The sequence below is a fragment of the Melanostigma gelatinosum genome, assembly GCF_949748355.1.
Source record: "Melanostigma gelatinosum genome assembly, chromosome: 14".
NCBI lineage: Eukaryota > Metazoa > Chordata > Actinopteri > Perciformes > Zoarcidae > Melanostigma > Melanostigma gelatinosum.
This window is the reverse complement of record NC_136647.1, coordinates 20,566,913-20,587,848: the sequence shown is the minus strand read 5'-3', so window position 1 is coordinate 20,587,848 and position 20,936 is coordinate 20,566,913. Positions and strand designations below refer to the sequence as shown.

Genomic DNA, 20,936 nt, shown 5'->3' with positions numbered 1-20,936 from the left:
CTTGAGTGACAAACAAAAGAGGGCGCCTAACCTGGACCTCGAAGGTCTCGGGTAGACAAGGACACGGGGGAAGACACACAACATAAATAATGTTACAGTAAAAGAGTGATTTACAAATTGGTATCATTTAAAGCATTCCCTCTTTAGTCTCTGTCGTATAAAATGACTAATGTTTGTATGAAACTGAATCATCTCTTTAATTACTTAAAGGGGCTATTGAGACCTTTCCAGAGAGTGGTTCCAGATTATAATGCCTTGGGGTGTCTCATTTCTTATGGGAAACTGGCCTTGTCTGATTTTGTTGACAAGAGAGCTAAGAAGAGGGTCTTGTTCCTCTAACAGTCTCTGGGGGTATATCTATGTAGTGGGGGGAGTGATCACAAGCTACACCATACCGTATTTGTGCGTTAGGTGTGACTTTATGATACCAGAACGTAATAAAATGCATTCATAAAAGTACTACGCTTTCTTTATTCATGAAAATAGAGACTGTCCTGCTACTTTATTCATCTTTCTCTTCGTCAAATGTTTTAATTTGTCTTCTGATACTTTTGCACTCAAGTAAAAAAAATTAAGCAAGGAACGTTCAACCCCATTGTCTCAAAAAACCTGTGTCATTCCCTCATCAGGCCCCTAACAGGCACCTCCAGAACGGAGCCATCAAAGGCTACCAGGTGGGCTACAGGGAGTACAGCTCTGGTGGAAACTACCAGTTCAGTGTGATCAGCTTGGAGACCACAGGGGACAATGCAGAGAGCCTGGTGCTGGACAACCTCAAGAAGTTCACCCAGTACGGAGTCGTGGTGCAAGCCAGCAACAGCGCCGGGACCGGGCCCTCCTCCACAGAGGTGGCTGCCACCACGCTGGAAGACGGTAAGACAGGAATACGATATCACACCCAGAGAAGATGTGATATGCAGAATATTCTAAACAAACAAGATAACTTCAAGGTAAAGCAAGTCAGAAACAACATATATATATGCTAAAAGTGAACACAAGTATTCTAGATTTTAGATGTGTTCAATATATTTGGATTTATTTTCATGAGGCCAGCACAACACAGCTGTGAATTCACTGTTCTCAAAGAGGCGGGCAGCATGGTTTATTTTGGAAGAGATTAGTGAGGATCTATTGGAGTGGAGCCTAGTGGAGATCAGAGGGAGCTATCACATGTTGTCAGTCCATAGGTTTTCCACTGAGAGTCCACTGTTTTTAACGGTCTGTGTTCTGGTTCTCCCTCAGTGCCCAGTCGTCCTCCAGAGAACGTCCAGGCCACTGCAACGTCTCCGGAGGTCATCTCTCTGTCCTGGCTCACCCCTCCCAAAGACGCTCTCAACGGCAACCTGCTGGGCTTCAGAGTCATCTACTGGGCCAACCTGCCCGATGGAGGTACACATTTACATCTGTTCACTTATTAAAAACATTAACTGTTGTGTAAATTGTCATTGGGCATCTGCATATATATACTGTATATATGTTGTCATCAACATATTTAGAATAAAGTAAAGAGCTGCTTTATTGTAATTTTAATAAGGAACTGGAAGTGTTCTTGAAATGCAACAGCCAAACAACAACAAACAAGCAATACATTAAATGTTAAAAGAGGAAATGCCACGGCTTCATATGGCGTCAAACCATTGGGGTTCAACACATGCGCAGTAAAATCCGGTCTGCACTTGCGGAGAGGCTTACTCACTGGCACATGATCGTAGAACATGAGGATGATTGATTTGTTTAACTGAGGCGTCAGCAGAGAGGGTGTCATAGTTGCATACTTAATGGGTGAGAATGAAAATTCTGCAATTATTGAAAAAACATATTGAATAAAAGACCATAAACAAATTCTTTCAGTTTGAAAACGTTCTATTGTCTATCGGCAGCCGTCCATTCGAGCGTACGCAAAAAGTTCTGTCAGGCCGAGTTCACCAAGTTCAAGAGCATCTGAGCAAACACAATCCCTTCATTTCTACTGCCTTCTGCAGTAAAACCTCCAACATCGCAACTCCAGTTACACTGCACATGTGCCATATCCCAGAGCCTTCATTCTCGTCTTGTCATAAACAATGCTGGACTTAAAATACTTTAAGAAAAAAAAAAACTGCTTTGCAAATGTTCTCTGAGAAAGGAAATGCCCGCGACACATTTTTTAGACATACACAATGCATTTTGGTAAATAACACTGAATGTAAACATAACTTTTCTTTGTTTACAGGAAAACTCCACAGGGCCCCTTTAAGAGTCAGCTCTCAGACTGGACCAATCAGAGCAGAGCTCCATTAACACTGTCTGATACTCCTTTACAGGATACACACCACATATGGAGAGGAATAAAATAGAAGAAAAAAACTATTTTACAAGAACATATTGATTTAAAAATATCTCACAGAAATTCTGTAAAATACAAAAAAAAAGAGAGCACCTCAAACTGACACTGAAACATAAATACATCAGATGTGTGTGTTTGCTGACTGGCTGAGGTCCAGTCTTGATGTGAGTCAGTATTTATTTATCTCTGCTAAATCCAAAGCTTAAGAGCTAAAAACTGTGAGTGCTGTGTTTATGCAACGAATAAATGAATAAGGACCGCCATCGATGCTTCCAAGTAAGCGATAGCTGATAGTTACCAGGATGTATCTTGTTGTAACTGGGTAACCTCCACGACTGGCTTGAAGTCTGCATGGTCGTGTTGAAGTCAGACAGCATGTCATGCCATTGTCACATGCCAGCTTTGTGTCCGTGGGATTGGTTGTGACAGCACGATTACCTTTGACCTCTGCACTGTCACATCATGTTGGCCTGCCTGTAGAGCATGAACTCTCCAGACTTGACAGCCAGGACTAGTTTGCATGGTAACAGTCCGTAGCTCCGTGGGCGAGCGCTGAAAGTTAGATTCAGTGTTATTATTTATAAATGATTTGGATTATATTGCATGTTAATATGACATATGTAATTACGACCTCTTTACACTTAACATGTATCTTTTGTGGTCAAACTTTTCACTATTCTATGGAAGCCACTCAAGAGCTGTTCATCAGTGTGAGAGAAGGTACTGCCATTGACCAGCAGAGGGAGACACAAGCCCTTTCTAACAAACAGTACTGCAGGTTGTACCAGTTGCACCAGTGCTCTAGAATTAGCTCGGTGTCACAGTGGTTGATGGAACTTTTTTAGACAGTAACAGTTCAGGGTTTATGGTAATGTTAATAACGGAATAATTTCCTGTGAATGAACTGCTACACATACAGGTGTGCTACTTGCATTCATTAAAATGACGTGAATTTAAAAAACACCATAAAATACTTCATTCTTTTAGTCTCGATTCAATATAATACTAATGAGCTCCACAAAACTCCAACAACAGCCATGACAACAGTTTACAGGTCTGTTTTGTATCCACTTCTGGTTGAAATTTGCGCTGCACACAAATCTTTCTTGTCACTTGGAATAAGATATGTGAAGTTTTATCAAAATGTACATGTTTCACCTGTAATAGTCCTACACTGTCCAGCAGTGGAGCAGTCACCGACCGCCAACTCTAATTGGACGTGTGACTGTCCGTCACACGTCCAATGAGACGCCCAAGTGGAGCAGTGTTCCCTGTTTGAATACGTTATTCTCCGTTACCAAACAGACACAAACGGGCTTAAAACTAAGTCTCTGAAGCAGGAAATAAAGATAACAAAGTCAGGTAAAGAAACAACACAGGAGCAATTTAAGTGTTGTTTTCATTTTTGTATCTGGCCAGAATAAGTGGATATCAAGACACTGTAGGCAAAGACACAGTCATGCATGAAAGCATTTACTGTGCGAGAGGTATTCCAGGCATTTAATTGCTCATTAAAAGCCAAAGAAGAAGAGGTGCAGCTGGCCTCATAGATCTCCTGTGGGAAGTGAAAAGAGGGAAAGGAGGGAGAGGAAACATTGTTAAGAAGTGATATGGACAGAGATTGACACAATAATTCAAACCCTAACAGCTGAGGGCAGCAGGTTGCCAGTCAAGGCCGGCCACTGCAGCAGGCCTTGGGCACATGGTTGTTTAAACTTTGTGATTGAATATGGCATTATGTCCAAGGCTGTGCTATGACACCCTTGGGCCTGACATCTGTATTTATGTATGTGATCTGCTGTATAATATAGATGAGTCACATGGCTGGACCAGCTTGTCATATCGCTGGGTTTATTTACAATAAGACACCTGCATTGTTAAAAAGGCCTTTGACCTGAGGTGTCCTCACTACATTTTAACTTTTACTCCCCCCATCTCTCTTCTGTCCTCTGTTTTCTGTCCACCAGAGCTCGGAGAGATCAGGAATGTGACAACCACTAAGCCCTCTCTGGATCTGGACGGACTGGAGAAGTACACCAACTACAGCATCCAGGTGTTGACCTTCACCAGAGCTGGAGACGGCGTTCGCAGTGAACAGATTTACACCCGCACCAAGGAGGACGGTAGGAAGATTAAGTCACCTCTCAGAATACAGTCACAAGGGCAGCAGCCACATTGCACTTGTTAAAGCAAGCTTGTGCTCAGACTTGTGCCGAAGGGTGAGTTAGTCTCGCTGCTGCGGGGCCTCAAGGAATTACAGTACCGGTATGTCTGATCCTGACATTAAATGGAGAAATGTCAGCTTTGCCAAATTGAGAATATTTTTTTTAAATGAGGCAAGCAAGCGACGGGCCCGTCAATTCATTTTACCTTTATTTATCCAGTCAATTGAGAACCAGTTCTCATTAACAATGATGACTTGGCCAAAAAGACAGCAACATGCTCAATAAGAGGAGAGCTGTAAGTGTGACTTACACGTATTAAGAAGTTATGAATATCATATTTGGCCATCTGGTTATCTTGCTTTATAATCAGTGTATTGTTACTCCTGAGTAAGAATATGAGCTTAATGTGGGAAATATACCAACCAGATCATCTTTTCCTTTCAGTTCCCGGGCCTCCGGCGGGCGTGAAGGCTGCAGCTGCATCAAACTCAGTGGTGTTTGTGTCCTGGCTGCCTCCTCTCAAAGTGAACGGCATCATCAGGAAATACACCGTGTTCTGCTCCAACCCACACCCCACGGTACGAACAGCTGTGAGCAATTCAGCATCTTGAGTCGGCTGAATTTCAAATGAACCGATCAGTCAGGCCATTGATCATTGAGCCATTTAACTTAACGAGCATAACTGAAAGGCTAAGGCTGGCCTTATTCGTTACTTTTTATTGTCGACAAATCCCATGAAAAGACCAAAACCAACCATGTGCTATTCTGTCTGTTTGTTCCTAAAGTCAAGTATTTTCCTCAAACAGGTGGACAGTGTAGTTTTTAACACACTTTGGTTCAAATGCTAAAAACTCAAAGCAGCTATAACTAATATTTCCATCGTGGATTGATTGGCTTTGTAGATTCAAGGATCATTTATTGTCAGAATCATCTCCGAGTCGGCAATTCCCCTCCGCTCTACTGAGCTTCATAGTGTCTCACGAGTCATTGTTTTGGTATTCTGGCCCCTCCTACCTTCCCAGCACCAAACAGCAGACAGGCTGCGTTAGTGACTAGCCAGTGATCATAGTGGAGCACGCTGATATTAATCGGAAACGACATTTTCAGTTGTTGAGACACCAGCTGAAAACCTTGTCTTTGCTGACCCCCAGTGGTTTAACATCTACCTTGCTTCAGTAATGTAGACGCGTATTGAAAGGTGTGTGAGTATAATGTGACATCACATCTGGGTATGGGTACAGGTGCATCACAGCTGGAACCTTCAACCAGAGAGGAATCGGGCTGAAAGGTCTGGTCGGTGTCTGCGGGATCCACAAACAGAACTATAGCTCATTGATGTGTTTTTAATAGTATTTGGGGTGGGTTGGATACACACACAATAGGATACATTTATTGTTGTTTTTTATTTTTTTATTGGGATTTGTTGAAAATAAGAAACATATACAACATCACCAGACTTATCCTCTAACTTTACTTACTTAGGCCTTTGTATTCCTGGCGGAACATTGGTCCATTGATTAACAAGGTGCCATCCCAGTCTGTCTTGAGCCACTTTACTCCAGCCGTTGCCACATCCGTCTGTCACTTTGATATTAAGTCAGCATTTAATGACTTTGTAGAATATGTTTGATCTGCAGCAGCAAGTTATGACCATCCTGAATGTCTTGCCTCGTCCAGGTGAGCAGTGAGTTTGAGGCGGCCCCAGACGTGTTCTTCTACCGCATCCCCAACCTGAGCAGGAACCGTCAGTACAGCATCTGGGTGGTGGCCGTCACCGCTGCAGGCCGTGGAAACGCCAGTGAAATCATTACCGTCAAACCCATGGCCGAGGGTAGGTGGAGCCCATCGTTGGTGCAGCTTGATAGTCAGCGCTGAATAAAACCAAAACTCTGTTCCACATTTGATCTAAAGGCAGATTGCCTGTGTCTGCCTGTTAAAGGCAAATGGTGTCTTCGTCTACGTGCCTGATGGGATTATACTATGCAAGATTGGATGCATCATTTTGGGACTTCAGGTTGAAACACAAGTGTGGAGGGAAATCACAGCATTTGTCAGCATATAATCTAAAGCATACCATGTTACTGCAGTAGGACCAATTAGTCACTTTTTCTGCCATGAGATTTTTCAAGCTTCGTGCAGCAAGTAAGTTCAAATTCATCAGGATCCCTTGTTGGATACTACTCTGCTTCCCCCTTATTCTTATAAGAAGACAGGGAGGGAGCATCGGCTGAATGTAAATAAAACAATCAGAATCAGAACCGTTTATTGCCAAGCAAGTTTTCACCTGCAAGGAATTTGTCATGGCGGAAGTTGACCATTTCAACACTTAACGTGCTTCGTGGAAGCCAATAAGCTGATTGCATATGCTGATAGACCCCCGTGGTGTCTGGAGTTCTAGAGCTCCTATCAGGACTTTCACATCCTGTCTGAGGTCTAGGTGATGGATGCCCCCCCCCCCCCCCTCCCCTCCGCTCCACTGCTCAGATGTAGAAGGAAAACAGCATTGGACCTGTATCCCTAAAGGGCTAAAGGGTTCGAGTGAAGGGAAACCTCTTTCTGAAGTCATTTAGAAAACAACAACACGTGTGTTTGTTACTGCGTGTCGTCTGTGGGCTGATGAAACGTGTGGGTTTCTGCAGCTCCAGCTCGGATCCTGACCTTCAACAGGACTGTAACGACCCCCTGGATGAGGGACATTGTGCTGCCTTGTAAAGCAGTGGGTGATCCATCCCCAACCATTAAGTGGCTGAAGGAGATGTGAGTACACTGGGAGGTGTTGTAAGAGATAAATACGCTCTCAAACAGTAGTTGAACCCTGTCTCAAAGTGACTGTGCGACACAGGAAACATAACGCTGATTCGAAACGTGTCTGTTTCAGCAATGGAACACCATCACCTGTTGCGATTGACAGCCGGCGCAGCGTCCATGGCAACGGCAGCCTTGTTATTCGCACGGTGAAAGCAGAGGATTCTGGGAACTACACTTGTGTGGCCAGCAACAGCTTTGGGTCGGACAAGATCGTCCTCAACCTGCAGGTTCAAGGTAAGACATACAACATGTTCAAAAAAATCTGCATTTCTGTATCAACCCTTAACAACTAGAGCCCATCAGAGCTTATAACGGCTGCACACAGGGGACGTTTAGATCCTTGGATTGGTGTTAATGCTTTCAGTAAACTAGTCCTAACAATCAGTCATTTGTCTGTTCCGTTTGCTTCAGTTCCACCTGACCAGCCTCGCCTCACAGTGACCAAGACGACCGCCACCTCAATAACCCTCTCCTGGATCCCTGGAGACAACGGAGGCAGCTCCATAAGAGGTCAGGCAGACACAACCCTACTTGTCTTTTTGAATTGTTTGGTTTCAAAGTATGCAACTTAAGTATTAAACTGCAGCTACCCCTTATCGCCATAGGTGCAGCCAACGGAGATCTTCAAGATTGTAACTTTAACATTTATTTCCCCACGTGTTCTTTTCCAGGCTACATTCTGCAGTACTCGGAGGATAACAGCGAGCAGTGGGGCAACTTCGCCATCAGTCCCAGTGAGCGCTCCTATCGGCTGGAGAACCTCAAGTGTGGCACCTGGTACAAGTTCACACTCACAGCCCAGAATGCAGTGGGGCCGGGACGCATCAGTGAGATCATTGAGGCAAAGACCCATGGGAAAGGTATAAACAGACATATAATATTAGAGTTGATTCTATAAATGTTGAGACATTACACTATCAAAGTATTTTGTTGTTATTTTTACAAGTTATTATTCACATATGTAGTGGAAGCAAACTTCAAAAGTTGACAAAGTTGTGTTTATTTATTCATTAACACTTTCCAGAGGCTTTATTTAGTGCCATTTAGATTTTTTTTCTCAGTAACCTTGTAGTCATGTGATAAACACAGCATAGTTTTCCAATTATTTAAAACATATTATATAATGTCCTTCTAAATGAGAAGAAAAACACCTGTTATGAGAATTCATTATGATATCATCAAAGAATGTCTTTCCACACATGTTGCTTTTTTCTTTCCCAATTATGTAATTGATTATTAGATGAACCAGGATACTGCAAAATATAATGTAACTTGTTAAAATCACATGGTACGTTTTATAAGAACTGCATGATTGGAAATAATAGGCAACTTAGAATCAATAGGCAGCTATTTAGATTATCGATTTATTGCTATCTGCATTTTTTATTAAAAAGTTTAATAGTTTTCTTAGTCTTCTACAATAATGGATCGTGTATAACATTTTTGTTCTGACAAAAAAAAAAACTCTTTTGGACCAAATGATTAATTGAGTAAATAATTGGCACATTAATTGATCATGAAAATATGCGTTAGTTGGAGCCCAACATTTATTCTTGTTAAGTTTCTGTCTGCACTAAGCACTGCCTGGTTAGCAGGTTCTTACTTTCTCCAGGGTTCATCCTTACTATCTTAACACACTGAGGCTTTCCTTCTCCGCTCTCTGCAGAACCTCAGTACTCTAAAGAACAGGAGCTGTTCACCAGCATCAACGTCACCCGGGTCAAGCTCAACCTGAACGGCTGGAATAACGGCGGATGCCCCATCACCTCCTTCACCTTGGAGTATCGGGCCGTCGAGGCGCCCACGTGGACCACGACACAGCGCGCCTCCCTCAGCAAGAGCTACATCCTGTACGACCTGCAGGAGGCCACCTGGTACGAGCTGCAGATGAAAGTCTACAACAGCGCCGGCTACGCCGAGAAGAGAGTCAAGTTCGCGACACTCAGCTATGACGGAAGTGAGTTAACACACCGATACTGTTTCCAACTCATTTATTCACAGGGAACGGAGCCAAGGAAATATCTGCCACGGCCTGCTGAAAGTGGCAGGGAAGTGTATGATTCACTGTCTGCTCCAGAGGTAGTATAATAGTAACACTGGCACTCTGACGGTTGAGCAAGCAGAGAATCTGTGACAAAACACCTATGTTTCCAGGAACTGTAGCACAGTGAGTCTGACGAACAATAGAAGTTTAAGGCAAAGAGGAATAAATCCCTTTTTCTGTTGATGGCAAAACTCAACGTGATTGATAAATTGGACAATATAAAAGCCATTTCATGCTGACTCCATTGGCTGTTTGTGTGTTGCTGATTATGATACCTCCATCACAAGCCTACTGAATGCCACCATGAGTGAAATAGTTTGTGAAAGGATTGCAATGGATAAACCTCAACATGATAGCTGTCATTCAGCAGCGATCATTAGATCACACAAATTAAATGGTTTTGTTTTTGGGAATTTCTACAACAACGCTGTTCTCTTTCATGGGAATAAAGTCATAAAGCCCTTGTGGGCGGAGCGCCGGTATCTGTCATAACTCACACACCGTATGACGTCCCTCCAGGTACCATCGCACCGTTGGTGAAGGCGCCCAATGTGAGCGAGGACCACTCCGGGGGCGGCGAGGGTTTGAAGATGATGGTGACCATTTCCTGCGTGTTGGTGGGCATCGTCGCCATCTTCATCGGGCTGCTGGTGCTCAGGAGGAGGAGGAGGGAGCAGAGGCTCAAGAGGCTCCGTGGTGAGACGAGAGTACATCTAACAGGACGGATCTTTGCCTCTTTTTTCTCAGGTTCAACAAATAAAATGATGTTTTTCTCCGTTTGTTTTCCCAGATGCAAAAAGTTTGGCTGAGATGCTTATGAGGTAAGAATGGTCAACAACTATCTGACATTAATAAATAACGACAGGAGATTCTGTAATTACGTGGTTTTTTTTGTTTGTGCTCCCCAGTAAAAACACACGTCCAGCAGAGCCAATTAACAAACAGCAACAGACGCTCCGCATGCACATTGACATCCCCAGAGCTCAGCTCCTGATCGAGGAGAGAGACACCATGGAAACTGTTGGTGAGCTCACCGCTAGTGTGCACCGCTGCCACATAAGAAGCTGCAGAGTGATTCATGCAGAAAATAAACCGGGTTATCGTAGTGCTGAGCTTGCTTTTTTTCGCTGTCCCACAGACGACAGGTCCACTGTGTTACTGACTGATAACGACTTCGGGGAGACCCAGAAACAGAAGTCGTCCACAGTCACCCACACAGTCCACTACCAGTCCCTGTCCCAGGCCACCGGTCCACTGGTGGATGTGTCCGATGCCAGACCAGGAACCAGTAAGTCCAGTACGGACGTTTTTTTTGTTTGTTTTTTAAACACAAAAATGTACATGAGTTTTGTTTGTGTCTGTTGTTTTCCCAGATATGCTTCCAAGCAGTGTTTTCTTTACCTTTCTATTTTTCCTCCGTTGATGTGCCTTTTGTTTACCATCATATATCTTTCATACACGCCTGGGATCATTTCCTTCTTTGAAGGACATTTGCAAGGCAGACTTTAATTTTACATCCTGCACCGTTCACTGGTGTTCAGCCATCTTTTTTTTCACTGCCTTTGCTGGTTGCATATTGTGGGGCATTGATACCACCTGCATATAAGATATTATCTTCACTGTGGGGAGTGATGAAGTCATGGCCTAGTTGCGTTCACATACTAATAATAATGACACAAGTTGACTGACTGAGCTGTTGCACATTAGCCTTCAACTTTCTCTAACTACATTGAATTTATCATTTCTAATCGAAAGATTGGACTCATGGTCATGATGGTTAACATTCTGCCAGGTACGATATGAAGGAAGTCTGAGTCACTAGTGCTTTAGATTTTTATTTTGTTGTTTTCGGTTTGTCAGTTTCTATTGTTCCTGTATTTCTCGCATGATGACATGACTGCAAGGTGACTGTTGGTTGATAACGTCAATCAATAGCTCCATGTGTGTCCAGATTGTCGTGGCTGCTGATATCCGATGCGGGGAATTAATCACCATTACCATTGCTTCCATGACCAGTTCATTGAGTTTAGTCTTTCCCATTACCCGCATAAACACTCCTCCTTCTCCTCCTCACTCTCAGACCCCACCGCCCGCCGCACAGCCAAAGCCGGACCAGCCGCTCGCAACCGCTACGCCAGCCAGTGGACCCTGAACCGCCCGCACCCCCCTGTCTCCTCCCACACTCTCAGCACCGACTGGAGGCTGCCCACCCCCAGAGTTGCAGGCTCCGTCGACAAGGAAAGCGACAGCTACAGCGTCAGCCCATCTCAGGACACGGGTAAGCAACACATCAGGACAGAGTCCTTTGAAACGTAGCTTACCAGTATCACACTACTCGTCATCTCTAACAGCAAATCAGTATCCGTTGTCTGACAACTTTAACAAAGTGACATCCCAACAATTCTGCCACGAACTCTCGACACTAATCCCCCACTAACCCCGGTCCCATGTCCAGACCGAGCGCGGAGCAGCATGGTGTCGACAGAGAGCGCGTCCTCCACCTACGAGGAGCTCGCCAGAGCCTACGAGCATGCCAAGATGGAGGAGCAGCTGCGCCACGCCAAGTTCACCATCACCGAATGCTTCATCTCTGACACTTCCTCAGAGCAGATGACGGCGGGCACCAACGACTACACGGACAGCCTGACCTCCAGCACGCCCTCCGAATCGGGCATCTGCCGCTTCACTGCTTCCCCGCCAAAGCCTCAGGACGTCAGCCGGGTCATGAACATGGCCGTGCCCAAGGCCCACAGACCGGGTGAGGCCACAGATCTGTCTGCCCGAACCCCCCGCGGCATGCTAACCTTTAATTGCAACTGGCCTCATTATGACACTAATCCCTCAACTTCAACTTCCTGTCTAATATTAATATCCAACCCTTAACTGATACCGACAGTGAATCCAGATGAAGTATACTGATTGTCTCAGTTACACTGGGCTCAAAGTCTTTAAGAGAGAACCTGGGGAGCCATGAAATCGAAAATTCAAACCGAGTTAAATAAACATCCCAGATTATAAGTAGATGAATATTTCACACCGCTGACTAAAATATTCATGAGAGCTCAATTCAAATGTTGCAAATCTAAGGTTGGAAACTGTGGATGCTTTGTTAAAACTCAATTTGAAAGTCAATTTAATTGTTGGAATGCTGTTAAGCATTCCAACTATTGTTCTTCGAATCTTTATTCAACTTCTATTTCTTCCGTCGCACCTCTTCTTCGCCTTCATTTTTTAAGCTACAGAAACCATTCAACTATTACAATGTTCAGCTCTTTCACCAGAGGGGTGCTATGACTTTTCATATTTCTAACCTTTAAACTTTTTGAATTATTAAGCTTTTTATTTTCAATGTCATTTAATAACCTCTGTTTATGTGTGTCAAACAACATGATTATGTCTCCTCTGCTATTACTACTACTACTGATACGCGGCTACTATTTCTTCTAAATACTAATACTTCCACTACTAATGATACTTCTACTACAACTACGACTTCTACTACTACTATTACAAATATCACTACTGCTACTACTACTACTTATTCTAATGCTACTAATACTTCTACTACTAATAATACTTATACTTCAACTACAACTTCTACTACTATTACTACAAATATCACTACTTCTTTTTAAGGTACAGAAATTGTTCAAATATCAAAATGTTCAGCTCTTTCAGGAGAGGGGTGCTTTGACTTTTCATATTTGTAATCTTTAAACTTTTTGAATTAAGCTTTTTGCAATTTTCTTTTGAATGGGATCTCTATGGAGAAAATCTTCAAATCCTGTTATACTTCTTCAACTTTCAAAGCCTTCTTCTTCCTCATACTTTCAGCTACAGACACCATAGTTAGACATTTCAATGAGAAGGTTTTTCAGCAGTGCAGTTTAAATGCTTTCGGGCTTCAACATTCTTCAGACAGATAGTCTCCCATTTCTTAATTTTCAGCAATTTTTTCACAATTAATTTCAGCTTTCAGCATTCCAACGCATTTTCAGCAGGAAATGCATTTTCTAGTTTCTTTTACCAACATTGATTGATTGAGGTTTTAACACCTAAACAGAGATGCTAATGAGACGCTGCACCCAGACAATCTTTTGAGATTTAAATTTGTATCCTGCCCATAGTCATATAATAGTAATATTGTAATAGTAAGGCAACAGTGACAGGGGATGAAGGTTGAGGGTAAGATCTTACAATTAGATTAGATGAGGTCGGTCTCAGAGCAAGGACACAAGAGGACAGCTTTAATGTGTGTGTGGTCATACTGAATAAACACTTGATTTATTGCTTAATACGATGATGACAAAGCTGTATTTCCATCACCGATGAAGGTGAGTAAAAAGATGGACTCTTCTGAGGACCAAATTATGAACAAAGTCTTCCAAAACAAACGCATGGAGTCAGCTCCAAGTGGAATGTTAGCTTGCTACAGCTACTTGATATTTTTGAACAGCTTTTTGATGCTATTTGGATTCTTACATTTAAGATTGAAGTTACTAAATATCATACAGGAATGTTTTCTCTTATACCTAGATCTGATCTGTGTGTGTTGTCCTGCAGGTGGCGAGTTGGTTCACCTTCCTCCCTACCTGCGCATGGACTTCCTGTTAAACCGAGGCATGACCTGCTCTGGGTCATCCAGGGGGACAGCTAGCGGGGAGAGAGCGGCCATGGGTCAGGCCTGCCTGGAGCCCCAGAAGAGTCGCTCGCTGAAGCGGCCCTCGCGCATGGCGCCGCCGACGCCCACAGAGGCCCCTCAGGCCAACAGGGACCAAGTGGCCCAGTGGCAGCCTGGCTCCGCAGCCACACTGCCCCACAGAGAGGGCTCGGAGCTGGCCCAGGCCGCCAAGCTCAGCACCTCCCAGGAGTCCCTGCTGGACTCGCGAGGACATCTCAAACCGACCAGCAACCCCTACGCAAAGTCCTACACGCTGGTATAACAGCAGGGGCACCTCGGAACTAGGACTAGAACTCACTCTAACACTGGACTTAACACTCAAGTGCAGTAAACTGACTTTCACCACGCACTTCTGTATATACGCCCCCCCTCCCCCTCTCTCCAAGGGCGGGGTCACGTTTACTAATCTCCTTTTATTTATTTTAGAGCTTTCTTTTATCTCTTCTTTGTATTTCTTATTTTTTGTTTCACTTGAGAAAAAATTCACTCATCGGAAACGACTCTAGCCAGAGTTTTGCCAAAATAATTGAGTAACGAGGGAGCGTTATTTATCCTTGATTATTGTTAATTCTTTATAATTAATCAGTGATTATTAATTGTTAGTTGTCAGCTATTAATGATCATTAATTATTGATTACCAAATTATCTATTATCACCATTACTACAATGTTTTCATCAGAACCCGGACATCCTTTCTTTTCTGGAGTTTTTTCCTATGGAATATCCTTCTGAAACATTGAATGAAACTCGGGAGAAATCTTGGAATGAAAGCAATTGACACCAGTCCAAACTTTTCAGCTGCTCTCAAATTGTTACTTTTTTTGAAGAAAATAAATATCTATTTCCTATGGATGCATGGGGACTGACCAATTAAAAGACTATGAGGATTACGATCGAGGCTGGACAGCCCAGTCGAGCATTTTGTCACACTATGAAATGATCCAATGTGAAGATTTATTATTCTTATTACTATAAATATATATATAAAAAGAGAAATCACTTTTATTTGTGGATATTACAGGGAAGAATTGATTTGGTTAATAAAGTCCTTAGTCATGTTTGCACATATCTCGTTTTAATTAGGAAATGGAGTCTCTGTTGATCTTTCTCTGTGTCCCATTCTCTGATGGTGCAATATGAAAAAAGATATGAAAAGTATATGAAAACTATTGCTCTATACTGTACTGTAATGATGAAAAATAACTATGTTGTGAGTATACTTACAGGGCCGGTCACACTCCAGCTATGTATTCAGGTGTAGTTTGCCACTGCTTGTTTGCCAGGGTGGTAAATGATGTTAGCTAGAATAGGGAGGGTTTAGAGAACTAACGGTTTGCACTTCACAACAGCCTGACTCAAGTGTGTCCAGATAGATCCCCTTACTCTCAGTGCACTAGGTAGAGTCTTCAGGGCTCTCACTCTCCTCAGTAGATTTACTGTCGCTGCATTGCAGTGATGCTCCTCTACAGGGAAAAAAAAATCGTGAGACAATCCAGCAGAATCCCCCCTTCAAACCAAACCTATAATGTCTATGGGAAATATCTAAAAAAAAAAAAAATGTGGATATACGTAAGAAGCTGTTTTTTTTTTTGTTCCTGTCTACCCTGGCCCATTTCTGTTCTTTCTGTTTCTTTGAGTTAGCCTGAAGGGAGAAGAGTTTGATCCAAAATGCTGTGAGGTCATTATGTCAGTTTATATGATTAGTTTCTATGATTAACTGTCTTCATTATGATGATACATTTTAACGAGAAAAAAAAAAAAAAAAGATGTCACTTTTTATTTTTAACATGAGTGTTCACCATGGTGGCACTGGAATAAAGAGAAACTAACACAAAAGTTCAAATTTGATTAATAAAATGGCTGTTCCCCAAAGTGTCCTCCATGGGTTTGACATGAGTGACTGATGTTGGTGTGGAGGAGAAGCCGGCGCTGCTCTCTGGCTGTTTGGTTCGAGATCTCATCGAGAGATCCTGAATCCTCGCCCGTAGTTTCATCACAACAGCAGTGAGACGTCCCAAACGTAGTCAGCAATGAGATCTTAATAATGTTGGTCAGTCACATCATCCTCTGGGATTCTGTAGCGGTGTTGTAAAGAGTTACGGTGCTCACTAATCCATCTCCTTCCATCCATTTTCATCCCAAATCTTTGCAGCCAACATAAGCCTGTGTGATGTGTGCAATCTGAAAACATCACTTTGTGATGTTACAGCAGCCTGACATCTTTAAAGGACACGGGCAGTCTAAAGTGGACAAATTCAAAGTAAACACTTTTTTTTTTAAATGATGATGCAGTTTGCATTTCTTGTGCATGTTGGGATAAGCTCCAGCCTTCTTAACCCAGAAGAAGCAGGTGAGGGAAATGAAGGAATGGCAAGTAAGTGTGGACAACCTGAGAAATCAGTTTCCCCTCCAACTAAGCCTCAGAGGACAAGAATGTAATGCAGCTAGACTTGTTAAAGCCATGACCCCTTCAAGCAGTTGGTCACCAACATTTATGATGTAGAGCTGTCAAGAGGCATTCTAAGAAATGTAGGCAATCCCAGGATTAAGTTATTATAAACTGTGCTGAGCATTCAAACCCATCAGTGTCTCATTTAAATGTCACACAAATGACACCAATATCTTATGGAAATGACTCTAAATCTTACCAAAGAGTGCAGTCATATCATTTTGAGCATTATAAAGAATTTCCTTCTTAAACTGGTTTATTAATTGATGGATTTCCAACCTGCAACCCTGAAGCTTCTGCCTGAGCATCACATGGTCTTAAATTAGAAGACAGGGGGGATGCATTACTCAGCATCATGTCTGCCATCCACTGCTTAAGTCCACAACAAATTAAGCATGGCAACAGATTTACATTGCGGTTGCTAACTGCTGTCAGAAATGAGGGTCGGGTGAAATAAATCCTTCCCGCTGATCAGCCTGAGAAATATGAAGCTGGCAGCGCTGAGTAAATGATAAGTGAAAATGTGAAGCATTTCACATGGATGTAATAAACAGTCCTCATTGCAACGATGACTGTTACTTTCCTGAACAGTTTGCAGTTGACAGCAGACGTTTGTGTTTCATTTGTTGGAGTAAATGTTCTCCTTGTCAATTAGCTTATTGGATTATTGACAGAAGGACAATGATATATTCTAAACAAACGACCCAGCAGTCAACCTCTACCGAATGAGGCCCGACGACAATAAAAGATTGTTGTGAGAATAAACATGGCGGTTTTTTTTTTTATCGCTATTGTTAAATAGCTAATGTGTGTGGTGCTAATGGTCATCACTTGTTTCCTAAACTGTGATAATGTAAACTAACGTACTCGTCTTCTTCCTCAAGTTTTTTGACCGATTGCAATGCCAAACGTTATGTGCATATCGCCACCTACTGGACCACAGCGTGTAGAACAGGATCTAGAATATCAGTCTGCAATACACTTTCCAGTGTCAATGCTATAACTATAAATTCTATGAAATAGTACTATTGTGCTGTTATGGTTTTTACTTTAACTGTCTGCCATGTTGCTGGTTATGACAGGTGATTTTATTTGTCATACACTTATAGATATGCAGCCTCAATGGATGACATCTGGGAAGAAGAGGAAGGTTATGCAGACCAACTGAGACAACATCTTCTCTGTGCTGAAGCTCTGAGGTAGGATTTAAAAAATATATAATTACCAGCTGTGTTGTGATTGCTGTGTTTGAATATTGAAAAGCTGACAACATATTTTAAATTCAAGCCTCTTTAGCTTCGTTATAAACTTCTTGTAAATGAAGGATATGTTCTGTAATAGACATGAACATTCAGACCTCATTCAGTGTGGTTTACACTTCCTCACAATGTGATTGTCTCATGACCAGAGCTTCAGAATGCACCATTGAGGTAGCTTACTTGTCTTCTTTTTTGGTTGTCAGAGAAAAGATACAAGGTGTTGGAAGAGGAGCAATGGGATGCATGGAGACCAGGGTATCGAGGTGAGGAGAGGTGAACTGGAAAAACACTACTGTGTGTACGCAACTGGAAACTGCAATGGTCAAATAATACGATTCTTATATTTAAATGATTGTGTGACTGTAATGTCTTTCTTTTGTGTCTCTGTCTTCCAGAAAACGCTGGAGGAGCAGCGAGAGAACAACTAGGAGGCTTATCAGAAGCAGCTCAGCTGACTCAAAGACAAGATCCATGCGGAAAAGGTCATTGAGTAAGGAAACACTACTGAAGGAAAATATTCTCTCCATACTTTAATAATTGTTTCAGAATTTTATTATTATTTTATAATAATTTATTTATCTGGCCTGTTAACCAATTGTATTGATAGTACGTTGTGTAGAATGGAACCAGGGTAATTATGTAATATGTAAGTGTAACAGAGTTAATGATTCCACTTGCCATCACTGGCCATTGGTTGCTAGTATTACTATATTATTTAAGTTATTGCTAATCCTTATCATTTTCATATTATTTCCTTGTTTAAATATCATTTACAACGTATCATTAGTTCCCCATGGAGACAAGTGGGTTGTGTGTAACAGCGCCCTCTGCTGGCTGCTTGCAGACTCTAGTGGTGCGCCCAGCTTTCATGAACGAGTCTGAAGCAAGCTGTTTTCATGGTAAGGCAAGGCCTTGCCTTACTTGTTTCTGAATCTTCATGTTCATGAACATGAAGGTCTGAATGTTCATGTCTATTACAGAATATACTTTGCTTTTTCTATGAATTTTCAACACACTATCCAAAGAGTTTTGTGTCACTTTATTATGATTTATTTCGAGATACTATACTGTGTCATCTGTTCTGACCTTTTGTTAACCTACTATACTATGACTTTTTTAGCATTATTTTTAACCTACTAAACTACAACTTTTTCTGACATACTTTACAAAGATGGATGAAATGAGCGGGAGGTCGGTGACTGCTGAGCCCACGTCTTCACAGAGACCTGCCTCCATCACTCATCCCGGATCAAGCGGCACTTGACGGGCGGACAGCAGGACAGAGCTGAGGACTCCTGTGGGACGAGAGGAGGTGGACTCTGTTTCCGTCATGATGCTTCTTCATGGACAATGTTTTCCTCATGTTGAATTTTTAATGTGAAGATGTCGGCCATATTATCTGTCCAGAGAATTGTTTGGGCTACAACTGAATTCCGTTGTGCATAATGACAGTAACTTATTCTTGACCATGAATTACTTTTTTCGACTTGCTATACTGTGAGTGTTTTTTTTTACTATTTGCTGTGCTGTACTTTGACTTTTCTGGAAATACTATACTACGCATTTCATCATCATTTTCTGAAGTACTATGACTTTTTTTGATACTTTTTTTCGACAAACTGTACTGTGACTTTTTTAGCATTATTTTTAACCTGCTGTACTATGACTTTCTTTACCTTTTCGATATACTGTATGCCATCTTTTATGACTTCTTTTTAATATTGTTTTATCTCTGTAGAAGGAAAGAAAGGACAAAGATGTTATGTTCTATGTACAGTTAATTATATTTTTAGGAAACTTCCACATTCACAAGAAGACAAACCAAACTTTGAGCATAATTATCAAGAACTGGGTCAATATGGCACCACAATAACAAATTAAGAATGTTATGAATGAGTTAGAAACACAGCAACGAAGACTCACATATTACTATAAATACAGTATTTCTTAGAACAGAGGATTAATTGCATACGTACGCTATTATTATATATATATTAATATTTAATAGCATATGTATATTTATATTCTTATATATGCTCATATTTGATTTATTTATATGTTTAACTTTGCTCATGTAGCAGTTTTATACAAATTGGTCATGTTATGTTTTCTTGAAGAAAGGGAAGATATCCCTATATATCAATAGAGATTTTCAACTTGAATATTTCGTTCATGCAGATGTGTGAGTGAAGTGTTCCCTTCTTTTTTGGAGCAGAGCACTTACCTGCTTTGAAAGGAGTTGTTGTTATGATGCGTGATGCATTCGCTCGAGTCTGTCCACAATCAGAGGCTGTGTTGCTCACTGGGCACGTGCGCATTTGTGCAGGTTGTGTTGCACGCGGACACGGGCGGATGATGGCGTTTACAAAACACGGAGCATTGCGGACACGGTGCTGATCTCAGAGGACACGCACCATGAAATAACACAGCATTCACTGCTCACTCCATTCAATCTGTGCGCCATTTCCTCTTCCTCCTCCTCTTCTTCTTCTACCAATGTTTAGCTGCATACTGCCACCTGCCGTGTATGTAGAACGGGATCTAGTTTTCTTGTAAAAGTAACATGATATAAAAAAAATTAAAAACTAAATCTATATTCTATTAATTCTGTGTTAATTAATGAAGAAAGCCTTTACCCCTCTCTTTTTTCCCCACACCGTATCTCCATGTGTTCCTTGTACCTTACAAATCCCATTCAGTCTGGCCTCTCTCACCCTTTGATGTAAACTTACCCTTTCATCAATACATTTGACACGGTGCATGAATATGTGTTCAGTATTTTTAACTATGACAATGTGCACGTACATGTGTATTTGCTTTTCTCCATAGAAATCGTGTCTTATTCAAACCCGTGTGATCAAACCTTAACCTGATAGAACCACCTCCTCTCTACCTCTTCTTCCTTTAATACTCTGTGTTCTAACTTCATGGTATGTTCTGCCTTTAGTGTCCTCATCATACATTTTTAGCCAAAGTTATTTTCTATTTGATCCGTGCTTTACCTTCCCCTTCACCAAATGCAATCATCTCTGAGCTCTAATCAAACACTGACATGTGTCTAACAGTACATCTTACCTCATCAGCTTCATAGTCCGTAAACTTAGAAGAACTGCTGCAGATTCAATACAAAGCACCATCCTATGGTCTCACTTCTTCAACAATCGCTGCCATCGTCTCACCATACAGACCGATAGTGTATCTGTA

The 20,936-nt window shown here is 41.9% G+C and overlaps 1 protein-coding gene across 2 annotated transcripts in view; it reads left to right on the top strand.

Moving 5' to 3' along the window:
* The window catches only part of dscama (Down syndrome cell adhesion molecule a), a gene marked incomplete at both ends in the record, with an annotated part of 93,553 nt that extends 79,267 nt beyond the window's left edge, over positions 1-14,286 (top strand). Inside the window, 17 exons of one of the 2 annotated variants that reach the window (XM_079284192.1) lie at positions 630-873; positions 1,243-1,389; positions 4,294-4,449; positions 4,936-5,069; positions 6,169-6,322; positions 7,131-7,248; positions 7,370-7,533; positions 7,711-7,809; positions 7,971-8,159; positions 8,966-9,256; positions 9,863-10,039; positions 10,134-10,164; positions 10,252-10,367; positions 10,482-10,631; positions 11,424-11,621; positions 11,799-12,101; positions 13,907-14,286. In XM_079284192.1, the coding sequence (XP_079140318.1) occupies positions 630-873; positions 1,243-1,389; positions 4,294-4,449; positions 4,936-5,069; positions 6,169-6,322; positions 7,131-7,248; positions 7,370-7,533; positions 7,711-7,809; positions 7,971-8,159; positions 8,966-9,256; positions 9,863-10,039; positions 10,134-10,164; positions 10,252-10,367; positions 10,482-10,631; positions 11,424-11,621; positions 11,799-12,101; positions 13,907-14,286 (3,051 nt within the window). Of the gene's footprint in view, positions 1-629; positions 874-1,242; positions 1,390-4,293; positions 4,450-4,935; positions 5,070-6,168; positions 6,323-7,130; positions 7,249-7,369; positions 7,534-7,710; positions 7,810-7,970; positions 8,160-8,965; positions 9,257-9,862; positions 10,040-10,133; positions 10,165-10,251; positions 10,368-10,481; positions 10,641-11,423; positions 11,622-11,798; positions 12,102-13,906 lie in introns of both variants that reach the window. The other variant, XM_079284193.1, reaches the window with a different exon arrangement.
* Between the last annotated feature and the right edge of the window lie 6,650 nt (positions 14,287-20,936).